The sequence below is a fragment of the Mytilus californianus genome, unplaced genomic scaffold (genome assembly GCF_021869535.1).
Source record: "Mytilus californianus isolate M0D057914Y unplaced genomic scaffold, xbMytCali1.0.p SCAF_5, whole genome shotgun sequence".
Lineage (NCBI taxonomy): Eukaryota > Metazoa > Mollusca > Bivalvia > Mytilida > Mytilidae > Mytilus > Mytilus californianus.
Genome location: NW_026262701.1, coordinates 103,618,713 through 103,633,612, shown reverse-complemented (window position 1 = coordinate 103,633,612; position 14,900 = coordinate 103,618,713). Strand labels below are relative to the sequence as shown.

The following is a 14,900-nucleotide window of genomic DNA, read 5'->3' as shown; positions in this document are numbered from 1 at the left end:
CCTTGACTGAGGGAGTGGGGCCAAATAATCTCCATGGTAATGAGATGTACCAATGCTAATACAACTGCATACCAAATATCATTGACCTACCACTAGTGGTTCCCCATAAACTGACCTAATCACAAACTAATACATGTAAACTAAGCAAAGTTTCAAAGTCAATAGACCTTGACTGTGGGGGCGGGGCCAAGCAATATCCATGGTAATGAGATGTGCCAATGCTAATACAACTGCATACCAAATATCATTGACCTACCACTAGTGGTTCACCATGAACTAGACCTAATTACAAACTAATACATTGTTAACGCCGCCGTTGCCGTCGCCGTTGCCGACGCCGGAAACAGCATACCTATGTCTTGCTTTTTGACTCCGTCAAGGCGAGACAGAAACAGGAAATAAAAGATTTTGTTTTATTAATTTTCAATTTGAACAATGATTTGGAAGAAAAAACATGTTAGTCACCAATGGTAGATATCAAATGTTGGACATCGCCTATAGAATTTGGATTAATTTAATACATACAGCAAGACCCGAATATCTTTAAAGATTAAATGGTAATAAACATTAACAGACATATATCTATGAAGAAACATTCATTCTCTTCTCACTATCTGATAAGTATCCATTAACATCTATGCACGAACTACATCTTTCTTCGTTAGAAATCTTCTCATTAAGTTCATATATTTCATTCTGTTCCATTTGCAATACATGACCGGTAGATGACGTTACCAGAGAATACTGCTGATTTTTACGAGTACTTCCCACAGTTGGATCATGTGTGCCAAGATTTTGGCTACATCGACGACATCTTTGTTTTACAAGTTGTCCTATAAATTAAGTAGAGTTTTATTATATGAACAAAAGAAGTGAAGAGAACTACATGTAATTCGATACATCCGATGGGTGTTCAATTGAGACTCATTTAAAAATAAGAGTGTGTGTATGTTTGTGTATGTGTTCTTGCTCATTACAAGACAGTTTTAACACAAATACGGAACTTATGGTGGTACTTGTACATGTAATTCAGGTTTGAATTTGGTGTCGTTGACAAACACATTTTATTAGTACTGTAACGGTTTAATGTCAAATAAAAGTTCGATATATTCATGAAATTCCAAGATAGTATTCATATAATTCATATAATTTGTTTCACAACCAGCACTAAAGCATCCATCAAATAAAAATTAAAATCTAATGTTGCATCATAATTGGGTAAGATCAAGACCCTAGTACGAAGCTATCTGGATCATGTGTTGTTCATTGTCGTTTTTGGTCGTACGTCTATTTATTGAAGTAGTCGGGTGTTTGTGTCAATTATTTTTCCATGCTTCTGCTTGAAATGTTTCGACTGAGATGTAAATGAGATAAACTCTAATGTAATCTACGTAGGAGAGGCAAAAGATACCAAAGGGACATTCAAACACATAAGTCGAAAATAAATTGAAAACACCATGGCTAAAAATGAAAAAGACCTACAGACAAACAACAGCACAAGAAACACAACATAGAAAACCAAAGAATGAGCAACACGAAAGCTACCACATATCGGTGGTGATCTCATGTGCTCCGGAAGGGTAATGCAATACCCAATTTCACAGAAATGAAAATAAGACAAACAAAGCATTCTAATAGTATTGCATCTGAAATAAAATGTCTCCTACCGACTGTAGCATTACATTTCATGAGTTTACACTTGTATTGAAAAAAGGATTACGTAATTATTGATGTATTTTAAAATTTCCATAACGTACATTAACAATAGTGTCATAAATATTTGACAATGCGAATGCTGTTAACAACTAGAGGCCAAGCTATTCCTTTCATGCTTCAAGACTTTCATTAATCTAAAAAATAACATTTCAGCGCACTGTTTCATGTCATAGAACCACAATATCCACAAAAAAAGTTCTACGTGAATAAAACTCAAAGCTTCATTTTAAACTATCCATTTAGCATCACATATAAATTGCGGAAAATTGATAATTGCAAGCAATTTTCTTTGTTTATGTACAACAACTTCTGCAAAAATCGTTCAACCGGATCAAAACTCATACTCGATCTGTAATATTTTATAATATGGTTAGAAATCAGATATATAATAAATAGTTTGAAACGTTTCAGAAAATGTACGGAAAGTTTGCTGACGGACGGGGATGGACGGGTAGTAGGCATATAAAGGAAGCTTAATACCAAAAGTTATGACAAAAGAGATGAGTTTTCATTTCCTATCGTTAGTTAGCCATTTTTAGATGGTGACGTTTCCTTGTTACCATCTTATGGTGTTTATATATCTGAACTTGTTCGATTCGCTCGTATATGTAACAACGTATTTGATTTTCACGAAAGAAATCTCTATATACTGAAAAATATTGATTCACTCATAGGGTCTTTGCATCCGAAATAAACACATTTATTCTAAAACCAGTTGTTGGCATGATACGGGTTATGTTCTTCTCATATATTTTAAAATGGTATGATTCTAAACCCCTAACGGGAGGGGTTGTGCTTGACTTTCAGATGATGAAGACATATTCTTTCAATCAGTTTAACTGAGGTCTGGAGCTGGCATGTCAGTAGCTGCTATTAGTCCTTTGTTAATTTATGTATCATTGTCATTTTGTTTAGTTTCTTTTGTTACATATTCTGACATCGGACTCGAACTTCTTTTAAACTGAGGTTTACTGTGCGTATCGCTGTGTGTTTCTTTATTCTACATTGCCTAGAGGTATAGGGGGAAGGTTGAGATTTCACAAAACATGTTTAACCCCGCCGCATTTTTGCGCCTGTCCCAAGTCAGGAGCCTCTCGCCATTGTTAGTCTTGTATGATTTTTACTTTTGGTTCATTCATATGTTTTGGAGTTTAGTATGACGACCATTTTAACTGTACTAGTTAGTACACATTTTTATTTAGGGGCCAGCTGAGGACCACCTCCGTGTGCGGGATTTTCTCGCTGCGTTGCCAACCCATTGGTGGCCTTCGACTGTTATCTGCTCTTTGGCCGGGTTGATGTCTCTTTGACATATTCCCCATTTCCATTCTCAATTTTATACCTATTGTCCACTTTAGCTTAACCAATAGAGGACTTGAAAACAACAAAAGAAAGAAAAAAATAACAAAATAGAAGATGAAATCAATAAAAATGAGAAATCGTTTGACACATTAATCTTTAAAACTTAAATTTTGATTAACTATCAAAGCCGTTTTTTACAACAAACAAAAGTGTATAAGTTATTCAACTTACTATGGCATAATATAGCTGTAAAAGCTTCTCTAAACTTCATCGACATAGCATTATAAAGTATAGGGTTTATAGCACTGTTCGTATAAACCATTATTCTACATACAAGCCAAAACCAGACATTTGAAATATTATAATCACTGAAGGAATTGTACACTACGACTGTTCTGTAAGGCATCCACATGATACAAAATACGGCTACAATGACAATCAGCATCTTTACAACCTGTAAATGAAAAAAGAGTTATTAACTTGCGTTTGATGTAGTCATAAGTTTAAATACACGACCTTTCAAAAACCCTGTTGTCCTGAACATGCATATTTGCCACTAGACATTAGGCAACCAACAATCAATCAAGCAATAATAAACACTGAAAAGTACTTGATGGGCTCAAATATAATCTTGCACCACTATTTGTGAAAAGACGTGATTGTCTTTATGTTCCGCGATCCGTTGTCGTTGATTCGATGTTTCTCGACTAAGATTTACTTTATTTAGTTTATATATAATATTGGACAGAAGTGAAAAGCAAAGTTCAACATTAACATCACTGCGAGGTACATGAAATAAAAGTACCTGAAATAAAGAGTGTTGTTGAGTTCTAGAAAATCGAACACTAGCAAGCAATTCCATTTTGGTCAATTTTCCCGACAAAATTGATTTTTCTGAAAGATGCGTTTGATGTAGTCAACAAGAATCCATAAACTCTATTCCTAAAAACGTGATTACTATTATGACCTTAAGGATGAAAATGAGAACGATAAAAAAAAATCAGAGGTAGAATTCTGGAGATGACCTTGACATCTTTTGGAAATATTAGCCTGTGTATATTAAACTTTATCTTTTGAACAAATTTTTATGTCTTTTTCACTGTTCTAGTCTAGTATCAGATGCCCTGTTGAATTATTTTTAAAGTAGAGACCATAGCTCTAATTTTAAATAAACTTTGCACGTTCATATGACCTTCTCATCTAGCTGCAATAAGACTAAGAAACATTAACTTTAACGTGGTGTTATATGAATAACTTGCCTAAGTTAGTATAAGATATTCTGAGACACAAACAAGTAGTCATAATTTGCCTCGACACATAGCAATTACTTTCTTGGTATATTGTTTAGGAGCAATGCTAGAATGAACATATGGTATTTGAGTGTAATTATGATAGCAAGTTGACATTCGATGTATTCATGATACTTTAAGAGGAAGAAATGTCTTTAACGTACAAACTTTTAATACAAATAATAGTAAAATACCCATAGGCACATTCTGAAATATTTGTGATATCAATATCTTCCTGGTTGCTTTCCTATTTTCGAATTCAAATATAATCATAATGAAATTTGACTCTATCTGGCAAGTTTTCAAATCTTCGCATTACAAACCTAGGAGAGAATTCATTTTAGACCCTTTTATTACTTCCTGGTTACAGATATATTTGTTTAAATAATTTATTCGTTTATCGTTTATTGTACAATTTAATGATTTGTTGGGATCAAGGAAGATCACGCAATGTCTGGTGAAAAGTCCCCTTTTTTCATCTGACATACTTTGGTATGGTGTAATTGTTTTAAAAATTATAAATCCTAAAGGAAAGATTGACTTTTTACAATGTTGGCGTTTCCGTATATCGCTTTTGGTTATTTAGTTCCAAAGTTGTACTAAATACTGTAAACCAACTAATTTTTGCGTGCAATTTATTTTCGCCACTTTCGCGAGTAAAAAAATAACGCGAATATAAGTCGTCGTGAAACTTCAAAACTTGGATCCTTCCTTATCTAACTACATCAAGTTGATTTAAAAATCGCGAAATTAAATCTCCGGGAAGTGGGCTAGAAAGAGCTAAACGCGAAAAAAAGTATCCGCGAAAATAAGTTGGTTTACAGTAATAAACATCAAAATATAGAACGAGAACAAAATTATCATATATCACATACATTTCAGTATAACTTATGGTAAATTTTGTTCTTATGATTTTTGATGATTAGACTCCCAGATATCACAAACTGTAGATACCTTTATGTGTGATTATATGAAATGCATAAAATGCATATTTTCCATCTTAAATGCAAGCTTACTTTTACGATGGACATGGTGTATTTGAGAATTGATTTCCATAACTATCGTGTCTATTTAGATGATTCATTATGCGGAGGATTAGGTAATTGCACAACATGTCTGGTTTTGATTTGAGAAATAACAAATTGCTGTCAGTTTTGATGTTAATCCAAGATTTTTGAATATCAAATCTTCGTTCATGATTCTTTACATGTCTAAAATGATTACGTTTTAGTTTATCATTTAATTAAGGGTCTCCTAAGACACTGTGCATACGCAAACATGCAGTATATTGTACCAATAAATAATTATCAAAGGGATTTTCTTTGGATAAATGCAATTACTTAACATGTTATTTCAACGACTGTTCGTGCAAAAAAATCTACAGTGCTTATTTGGTAATTTCTGTTGAATTACATAACGACAGACTTATAACACCGCAATTAGCGGTAGCAATGATTTAAACATAATTAATTTCCTCAGGTTCAGAACTTTAAGCTTGTTTTCAGTAACTTAGGCAATCAATAAAATTGAGAATGGAAATGGGGAATTTGTCAAAGAGACAACAATCCGACTAAAGAGCAGAAAACAGCCGAAGGCGACCAATCGGTCTTGAACACAGCGATAAAATCCCGCACCCAGAGGCGGGCTTCAGCTGGACCCTAAATAAAAATGTGTACTAGTTCAGTGAAAATGGACGTCACACTAAACTCCAAAACATATAAATGAACTAAAATTAAAAAAACATACAAGAATAACAAAGGTCAAAGACTCCTGACTTTGGACAGGCGCAAAAAAGCGGCGAGGTTAAACATGTTTTGTGAGATCTCAACCCATCCCCTATACCTTAAACCAATGTAGAATAAACAAACACACAGCAATACGCACAGAAAAACTCAGTTTAAAAGAAGTCCGAGTCCGATATCAGAATAGGTAACAAAAGAAACTAAGCAAAATGACAATGATACATAAATTAACAATGGAATACTAGCAGTTACTGACGTGCCAGCTCCAGACCTTAGTTAAACTGATTGAAAGTTTATGTCTTCATCATATGAAAATCAAGCACATTCTCTCTCGTTAGGGGTTTAGTATCATACCATCATAACATATATGAGAAGAACATAACCCGTATCATGTCACCAACTGGTTTTAGAATAAATGTGTTTATTTCCGATGCAAAGACCCTATGAGTGAATCAATATTAAAGCCAAAATATGCCATCTTTAATGATCTGACAACAGTATTGTAACTATATTCCTTCTGAATAAGTCTGTTTAAAGTTTTGGTTAGCTTTTGACGTCAGTGCCGACATCTTTGTGTTTTGTATATAATATTACCATGAGAGATTGAATGTGAAATACCTGATCGTATAAGATGTCTCCATGTTGATTTATATTTACGAATGATGTCCTTGTACCGATGATACAATTTAGTAAATGTTTTGACTAGTTTGTTATATCGAAAACCCTGATGTGTTAATTTTTCAGTAATACAGAGATTTCTTTTGTTATAATCAAATACGTAGTTACATACACGAGCGAATCGAACAAGTTCAGATATATAAACACCATAAGATGGTGACAAGGGAACGTCACCATCTAAAAATGGATAATCAACAATAGAAAATAAAAATTCATCTCTTTTGTCATAAATTTTGGTATTAAGCTTCCCGTTAAAGATATTTATATATATGAAGATCCAGGAAAGGGCAGTGTTCATTGTTAGTATTAGCTTTATTTTAAATCAGTTCAGCAGGATAAATCTCTTTAGTGTACACACTAAAGTCTTCATTATTGAGAGCTAATATATCATCCAAATATCTAAAAGTGTTAAACTTTTGTATCAGATGTTGTTTTGATTGGTCTTTGAAGAATTGAGTCATAAATTGTAACTCATAACAATACAGAAACAGGTTTGCAATACGTGATGCACAGTTAGTCTTCTGTTATACTATTTTTTTTTTTTTTTTTTTTTTTTTTTTTTTTTTTTTTTTTTGTATACTGTTTATTATTGATACGCTTGTGCTTGTATTGTTTTCACAAGTATATTTAATCTATGTCTGATACGGTCATTTTGATCTTTACAAGAACTGAACAATAAACAATTAAATTATTCTGAAAATTACTTGATAATTTATTGGTTTTTTTTTTGGAGCTGATCAGATCAAAATGACATTTTCAGATCAAAATTGGTGTACTAGTGTTTGTATCTTTCATGCACGCATGATAGAGGTAAATACCCCTCTTTTTTGTACTGATTTTTATTTTACATTCTTTATTATACCTTTAGTGATTCCACTGATCACTATAGAATGTGGGAGGATAGATATCTTTAAAAAAAACAGTTTAATTCCGCCACATGTACATATGTCTGACTTAAGTCAAGATCAACGTGAGGGACTTCATTAATTACATTTCATACTAAATACACACCTTTTAAAAATTATCCATTGTATTAATTTACCAAGGCGAAAACATACCATATCAATCAATCTTCTTAAAATTGCAATTTCCAGAGCATCTCATGCAAAGCCTCAATACATTTTGTGTGTCAGTTACATTAATAGTTTGAACATGAAAAACTTTTTTGTTTCTGGATTTTAATTAAGTCTGAACAGATATATTCTGCGCACTGCAAACGATTCATCGACAACATGTATTGCCTCAAACTAACGCCTTGGTGACACTGAGTTGGCATCTTGGGATGATGTTTGAACTAATAAAGAAAAGGATTTGTAATAAACTGCATTGGCCTTTACTTTTGTAAACTCATATATCTCTCACGTTATGAGACATTAAAATTTCATTTCATTGTAAATGTCAAATTAGACACATTATGCATATTACATTCTGATATTTGGCTTTAATAGCATTCATTTGTTTTCCTGCAATTATCAAAATTGAAGTCAAATAAACCGTTTTTAAATTCGCAAATTGTTTCTTAGAGGCATAGAAAAGCTTTTATAAGAATTTGATTATATTGTGGTAAAAATAGTGCATACGTTGGATGGGCGATTAAATTTAGCACGGTCATATAATAATGACAATTTAGTCTATTGAATACATCCAAATTCAATAATGTAGTGGAGTACGACACTAACATATGGTAAAAGCATACCTACTGTACATAAATTGAAAACTATTGTCAGAAGACTCGTTTCTATCACTGCTCAATTATTCAAATTTGTTGTTTGAAATAAAACATGTATTTTCAATTAGATACATGATTTGAATAAAGGTGAAGCGTGCGTCTGTTCTCTGGTGCAATGTTATGAACGTGTAATCTCATAATTACGTATAATCTAATCTTTTCTTTGTTTTAATGGTTTTACTACCGTGGGTTAGGTTTTTGTTTGCAGTCCTATATTGCATCTAACTCGTTCTATATCGATATGACCACCAGACAATTTAGTGAATACATATATATATAGCTATTGAGGGGATTGGGTTTGGTTTCTGAATGATATTTCTATGCCCAGCATACGAATCCAACATTTTTCAACATTGGTCTTGTTGCGGGCAGACAAAATTCAAAATAACTATTCATCAATCTAGCTTTCAATAAAGTGTTTATGATGAAGATTTTTCATTATCGATTTATTTGTTACATATATGTACATGTACATGTACCCTACTGGAAAGTATTCATTTGTAGTTTTATTTGATAAAGTGTTAAAATTTATTCATTCACTGTTTACACTGTAATAGTGTTAACAGTACCGATTTATCTTATTGCACCAGAAGCGCATTTCGAAAATGACTGTCTCTTCACTGGTGCCCGAGGACAAATATTTGAAAATTCCAAACCCAATTAAACGTTGAAGAGCTGATAAAACCAAAAAAGACCTAAAGTATAGAATAGAGGCGAAAAATAACAAAGGGACATTCAAACTCATTAGTCGAAAATAAACTGACAATGCCATGGCTAAAAAAGAAAAAGACCAACAGACACACAGACAAACAATAGTAAACAAAACACAACATAGAAAACTAAAAACTGAGCAACACGAACCCCAACAAAAACTGGGGGTGATCTCAGGTGCTCCGGAAAGGGTAAGCAGATCCGGACAAGGAATAGAACTGTTCATGAGGGAGATATATTCATTTCTTTTCGCGTCCAGTTTACTCCAAACTTTCATTATTGTAGTGTATACCACCTTCTTACTTACTTCGTAATGTATTTGGCCTTTTTAACTTTTTTTATTGGAGCGTCACTGATGAGTCTTTTGTAGACATAATGCGCGTTTTGGGAACACATTTCAATCCTGGTATCTATGATTAGTATATTTACAACCACTGGGTCCATGCCAGTTAAAACTATTGGTCACTGTACGGCCTTAAACAATAAGCAAAACCCTTATGCATAGTCAGCTGTAAAAGGCCCCGAATTGACAAATGACAAATGTAAAACAATTCAGACGAGAAAATTAACGGCCTGATTTATGGATAAACCAATGACAGGCTCCTGACTTGGGAAAGGCACATATATAATGTGGCGGGGTTTAACATGTTTTCAGGCGCCCAACCCTCCTCCTAATCTTGGACAGTGGTGTAAAAGCACAACAAATGAATTATTTACAACCACTGGGTTGATGTCACTGCTGGTGGAGGTTTCTCCGAAAAGGTATCACCAGCCCAATTAATTTATATTGTAATAATTATAGATTAACTGTTTTAAAACTTTGAAATTTTCGAAATACTAAGGACTTTCTTTCCCGGGAATAGATTACCTTAACTGCATAACCTTTTCGAATTTTGGGTCCTCAATGCTCTTCGACTTCGTACTTTATTCGGTCTTTTTAAATGTTTTATTTGAGCGTCACTGATGAGTCTTTTGTAGACCAAACGCGCGTCTGTCGTACAAAATTATAATCCCGGTATCTATGACTAGTCTATTTATATATATGTAAAATAATACTAACAGAACTGTAATACAGATACATCTAGTATTTGTATGAAGTGACGTCTAAATGACATAGATTGGTTTAAATGGAAATTCTAGTATATTTCGGGAAACTTAATTGTATACGCTTCTAGTATGTTGACCTGGTTTTTAAGAAAACACTAATTTTTCATTGATGAAAAAATATAAGGTTGCTGTATTAACGTTAAAACAGAAATAGACTCTTTAATCAACTTTTGTTGACATTTACGGTTAATCTTATATTACCTGTCAAAGAGAAAAGAAACCGTTGTAATGCTTTTTTGACGTTGTCTATTAAGACGTTATATGCGGTAATGGAAATAGAAACTAATTTTCTATACAAAGTCTATTGTCTGATATTTGCAGTCGGACGTGGTGTATTAGACAATTACTGTTTTCATTTAATTTTATTAATATTGTATCTATATTGTGTCATAGATCAAACTTATTCGTTGAGTGTATGTTTACTTGTTTTTGTTTATATGTCTTTTTGGTCGAGTTAAGCCATTTCAATTGATATTTTATAGTGTGTCTTTTAATGTTGTATTGTTACACTACTGTTTCAGGTTAGGGTGCAGGTTGGCGCCTGTTAAAACGTTTAAACCCACTGCATTTGTATGCACCCGTCCTAAGTCAGGAGCCTGTTGTTCAGTACTTGTCGTTTGTTGGTGTGGTACATCAGTGTTTCTCGTTTCTCGTTTTTTAGATTAGACCGTTGGTTTTCCTGTTTTAATTGTTTTACACTAGTCATTTTGGGGCCCTTAATACCTCGCTGTCCGTGTTGAAGGCCGTACTTTGACCTATAATTGTTTACTTTTTATATATTGTGACTTGGATGGAGAGTTGTCTCATTGGCACTCATTCCACATCTTCTTATTTAAAATTAGTCTGATCAAAGAATTGCTTCGTATCGATTCTCTGTGATTGCTATAGCCCACATTTCATGCAATATTTACACGAGTTCGCCTAGAGATGAAGCATTATCTGGTGATTCGAAATGTGTCACTTATTATTCTCATCAGCAGCAACTAAAATAAATGACTGCAGCAGCATAATTTAAAAGAATAGTTTAACCTGCAACAAAGATAAAACCAATAACATCGGTTAAAAAATCACTAAACAAGTTAGATAGTTTCTGGATCTGCATCTGTCATGCCTATTTTCCTTTTTTGATACGGTAACAAAGACAGTTCGGGTCTGTTTTGGACATTTCGGGACCAAGACAAATCAGCACCTTGTTTTTAATCTCTATATTTTCCTGGTAACTAAAATTAGGGGAATAATATAATTAAAAATTACTTAACAGTACTGTAAAACAAGAATTTTGATAGTGATATTAAAATCCTTACATAAAATATGCAATACAATTTTTGATTGTGTTTGAATAAACAAATCTAATCAAATAATGATTGATTGTAGTTATGCATTAATCAATATTTAAAGTTAGTTTATAATGAGTTTTGATAGATTCTATATGAATATCTAAGGTGTAGTACCAGTTGATGTTAGAAATCCAGTTTTTCTAAAATATCTTTTATCAGGTCAGGAAATACTTTTCGAAATATTCTTTTAACATAAAAAGAGTTACCAAAAGTTAGGGTTAGGACCATAGACTCGGAGTTTAGTTCCTCTTATATACAGCCAAAGGTGGTTCCTAGTGTGCCGATCGTCTATTGCAAATTTATGGGGAAGAGGACCAGTTACCGTCACTTATGAATATAGTTCCTAAATTATTGAAATTTCCTTTTAATTAGACATTTTTGTAATGTTTTGCTGTTTTGAGGCGAACGGAGATGGATGTTTGTCAAATTAACCAACAATATCCTCATTCTTTCCATCAATTCCGCATTTCCCGTACTTTAGCGCAATCTGAACTGATCTCGTATCCTTGTCACCTGAACCAAAAAGTTACACTGTATTGGAAGTGGTCAATAAAACTGATTCTGAAATTGATTAACCGTTTTTATTCTTTTGAATGATATTTTATCTCCAAGGTTAGCTTTGCTATTACACTATCTGAAAAGGGTCAGTTTCTAAAATCGAGAGCGTCATAAAGTGATGACGTCATGTCCCCGCATGCGTATCTTCCCACTGGTAAAAGAAAAACATATCAAAATTTCCAAGACTTGCCTGGATCAAACAAAACTAAGTTTTTAAAAATAAAATAAAAGTTTTTTTTATGAACATAAAAGCAATATGCTGTAATTACGTAACTCGTTCGTTATTGAATAAATTTCAAAGTGACTGTAACTGGTAACTAACGGTAACTAGTCCTCGTCCAGTGCTGCTTGTGTTTGCAGCTTATGTTACTGTTTGATACCCTCAATTATAAAAACAACAAACATGACAAAATATCTGTTAACTATACTTTATTGTTTAAAAATTGCAAGTCATGACTTTAATCGCTTACAAGCCATATTAGATAAAAGCCCAGATCATCATTAAATTGTCAACACTTTAAAATTTCCTATGCATTCACAATGTCAGACAAACATAAGAAGTACTAGTCATATTTTTCATTATGACAATTTTTTTACATGTTTATAATAATATAAATTTTAACGAAAGTCTGAGTGCTCAAAAATGAAAGAACAAAAACCTAGATATTTGCTTCTACTGACCCTGAGGATTGTATACTGTCAATAAATTATGTCCTAGACTAACCCAAATTACACAAAATTTCTAAATAGAAGATGTATTTAATCTAAGAAAAATAGATCAGTATCAATCCACTATGGCCACAAAATTAGTTTTTATTATTAATGTCTGAAAGCTTTACAGTGGAATATAAACATAATAGATTTGTATTGATACCAAACTGTGTTCCCTTGTGCCGAAATGTCTTTCGTCAATGCCGATTTGTCTCGTTGCCAAAATGTCTAAAATTTACTTTTAGAAGCAAACACGCATCGATCTTATAGTAGTTCCCCTTCTCATGTTCAATTTAACGACATTTAAAGATTTGATCAATTTTTAACATACAAGCCAAGATAAACCATCCTCAGTTAGTTATTCACGTTTATGTAACATACAAGTCACGAATTTGTTTTATATATTAACACGGAAAAACAAACGTAACATTCGTTCTGCATATTTGCACTGCAAATGTATTTATTGTACAGTTACATAGATATTACTTGCGGGTTTATTTAAAATTAAAGTCTGGTATAAAATATATATCATTTCATTATATTATTATATCAGTTCATAATAAGAATAATGAGATGTGGTCTGGTTGCAAATGGGACAACAAACCATCAGAAACTAAATGGCAAGGCTATAAACAACTATTATATTTTGTGCTATGTACGGCTTTCAACAACGATCAAAAAACGTACAGTAAAATTGAGAATGGAAATGGGGAATGTGTCAATAAGACAACAACCCGACCATAGAGCAGACAACAGTCGAAGGCCACCAATGAGTCTTCAATGCAAAAAAAATCAAAGAATATAAGAAATCTCAATAACAGTGTTTTTATTTTTGTTAAAAAAAAAACAGGACAGTAAACAACATTGAGAATAAAATGCTTGACTTTTTCTATGGTTTTCTTAACGTTTTGCATCAATCATGCGATTCATTTTTTTTATTGGGTCAGTGCCTCGAACAAACTTGTCCATATTTTTGCTGAACGTGCTCTTAACTTAATGAATGTAATCAATTATGTACAGTCTACTTATTGCCGATGATAATGCTGAAGCCTTAAGGCTCTAGCATTTCTCTTAAGTGATTTATGGTGATTTAATCTTTCATTCTTTCATTTTGTTCATCTTAAAATAAGTCAAATTAATAATGGTGCGGCCTCCTTTAAAATTGCATTCATCTTGAAGTTAACTGTATAGACGTATACCATGTCATTTCTAAAGTGTGTGCCTTCTCTTTATTAGAAGATACGTATAATTAAAATGCATTTTGTGGAAGTAACAAAGAAGAATTACTTTTTCTTTCTTATTCATATTTCCAGCAAATTATATGTTAAATTTATTTGTGCATGTACGATCAAAACACATTTTAGATATTTTAGATAGATATTGATGACTACATACTTCTGTGACATCATATGTTGTGATCAGATTCATGGAGGGTGACAAATACGACCGAAATTTAAGTATATCTAAAACGATACAACATTTAAGTTCATTTCAACTGACTGTACATGTTTGCATGTTTCAAAATATCTGAGATGAACGAAGCGTAGGATGTGAACGTCTACGGTTGCCATTAAATGTTTACATATCAGGATAATGTTATTACTGTTTTATATGAGTGTCTATGAAACTTAAGAGTGCCTTAGCTATAATAAAACATGAGAACTTTTCTTCAAAATATATTCTAATGTTCCCGCTTGTCATATGTGTTGTTTGTTGTTATTTGATTTTGTTTTTACGGTTAATTACTCGGAGCAGTCGGATGGAATGGTTGGTGTCATCTCTTGTACTGTCAAATGTTTTCGCACGAGATCACATGTATACTTTTATATATTCCATAGGCATTCAGTGGCTGTCGTTGGTCGCTGTCTCTCATATATGTTTTTTTTCGTTTATTGTTCTGTACATCAATTATTGTTTTTTTTTTCTCGTCTGGATTGTGTAGCATTTAGTCATGTTGGGGCCTTTTATAGCTTTTTTACGGTATGGGTTTTTGTTCTTATTGTTAAAGACCGTACAGTGA

At 32.8% G+C, this 14,900-nt stretch overlaps 1 protein-coding gene across 1 annotated transcript in view; it reads right to left on the bottom strand.

The window, feature by feature from the left end:
- Positions 1 to 378: 378 nt before the first annotated feature.
- The window catches only part of LOC127700413 (thyrotropin-releasing hormone receptor-like), a 78,364-nt gene continuing 63,842 nt past the window's right edge, over positions 379 to 14,900 (bottom strand). The window contains exons 2-3 of the mRNA XM_052203858.1: positions 3,250 to 3,472; positions 379 to 833 (exon numbers count right to left, since the gene is read on the bottom strand). Of these exons, the coding sequence (XP_052059818.1) occupies positions 583 to 833; positions 3,250 to 3,472 (474 nt within the window). The 3' untranslated portion in view covers positions 379 to 582. The remainder of the gene's footprint in view (positions 834 to 3,249; positions 3,473 to 14,900) is intronic.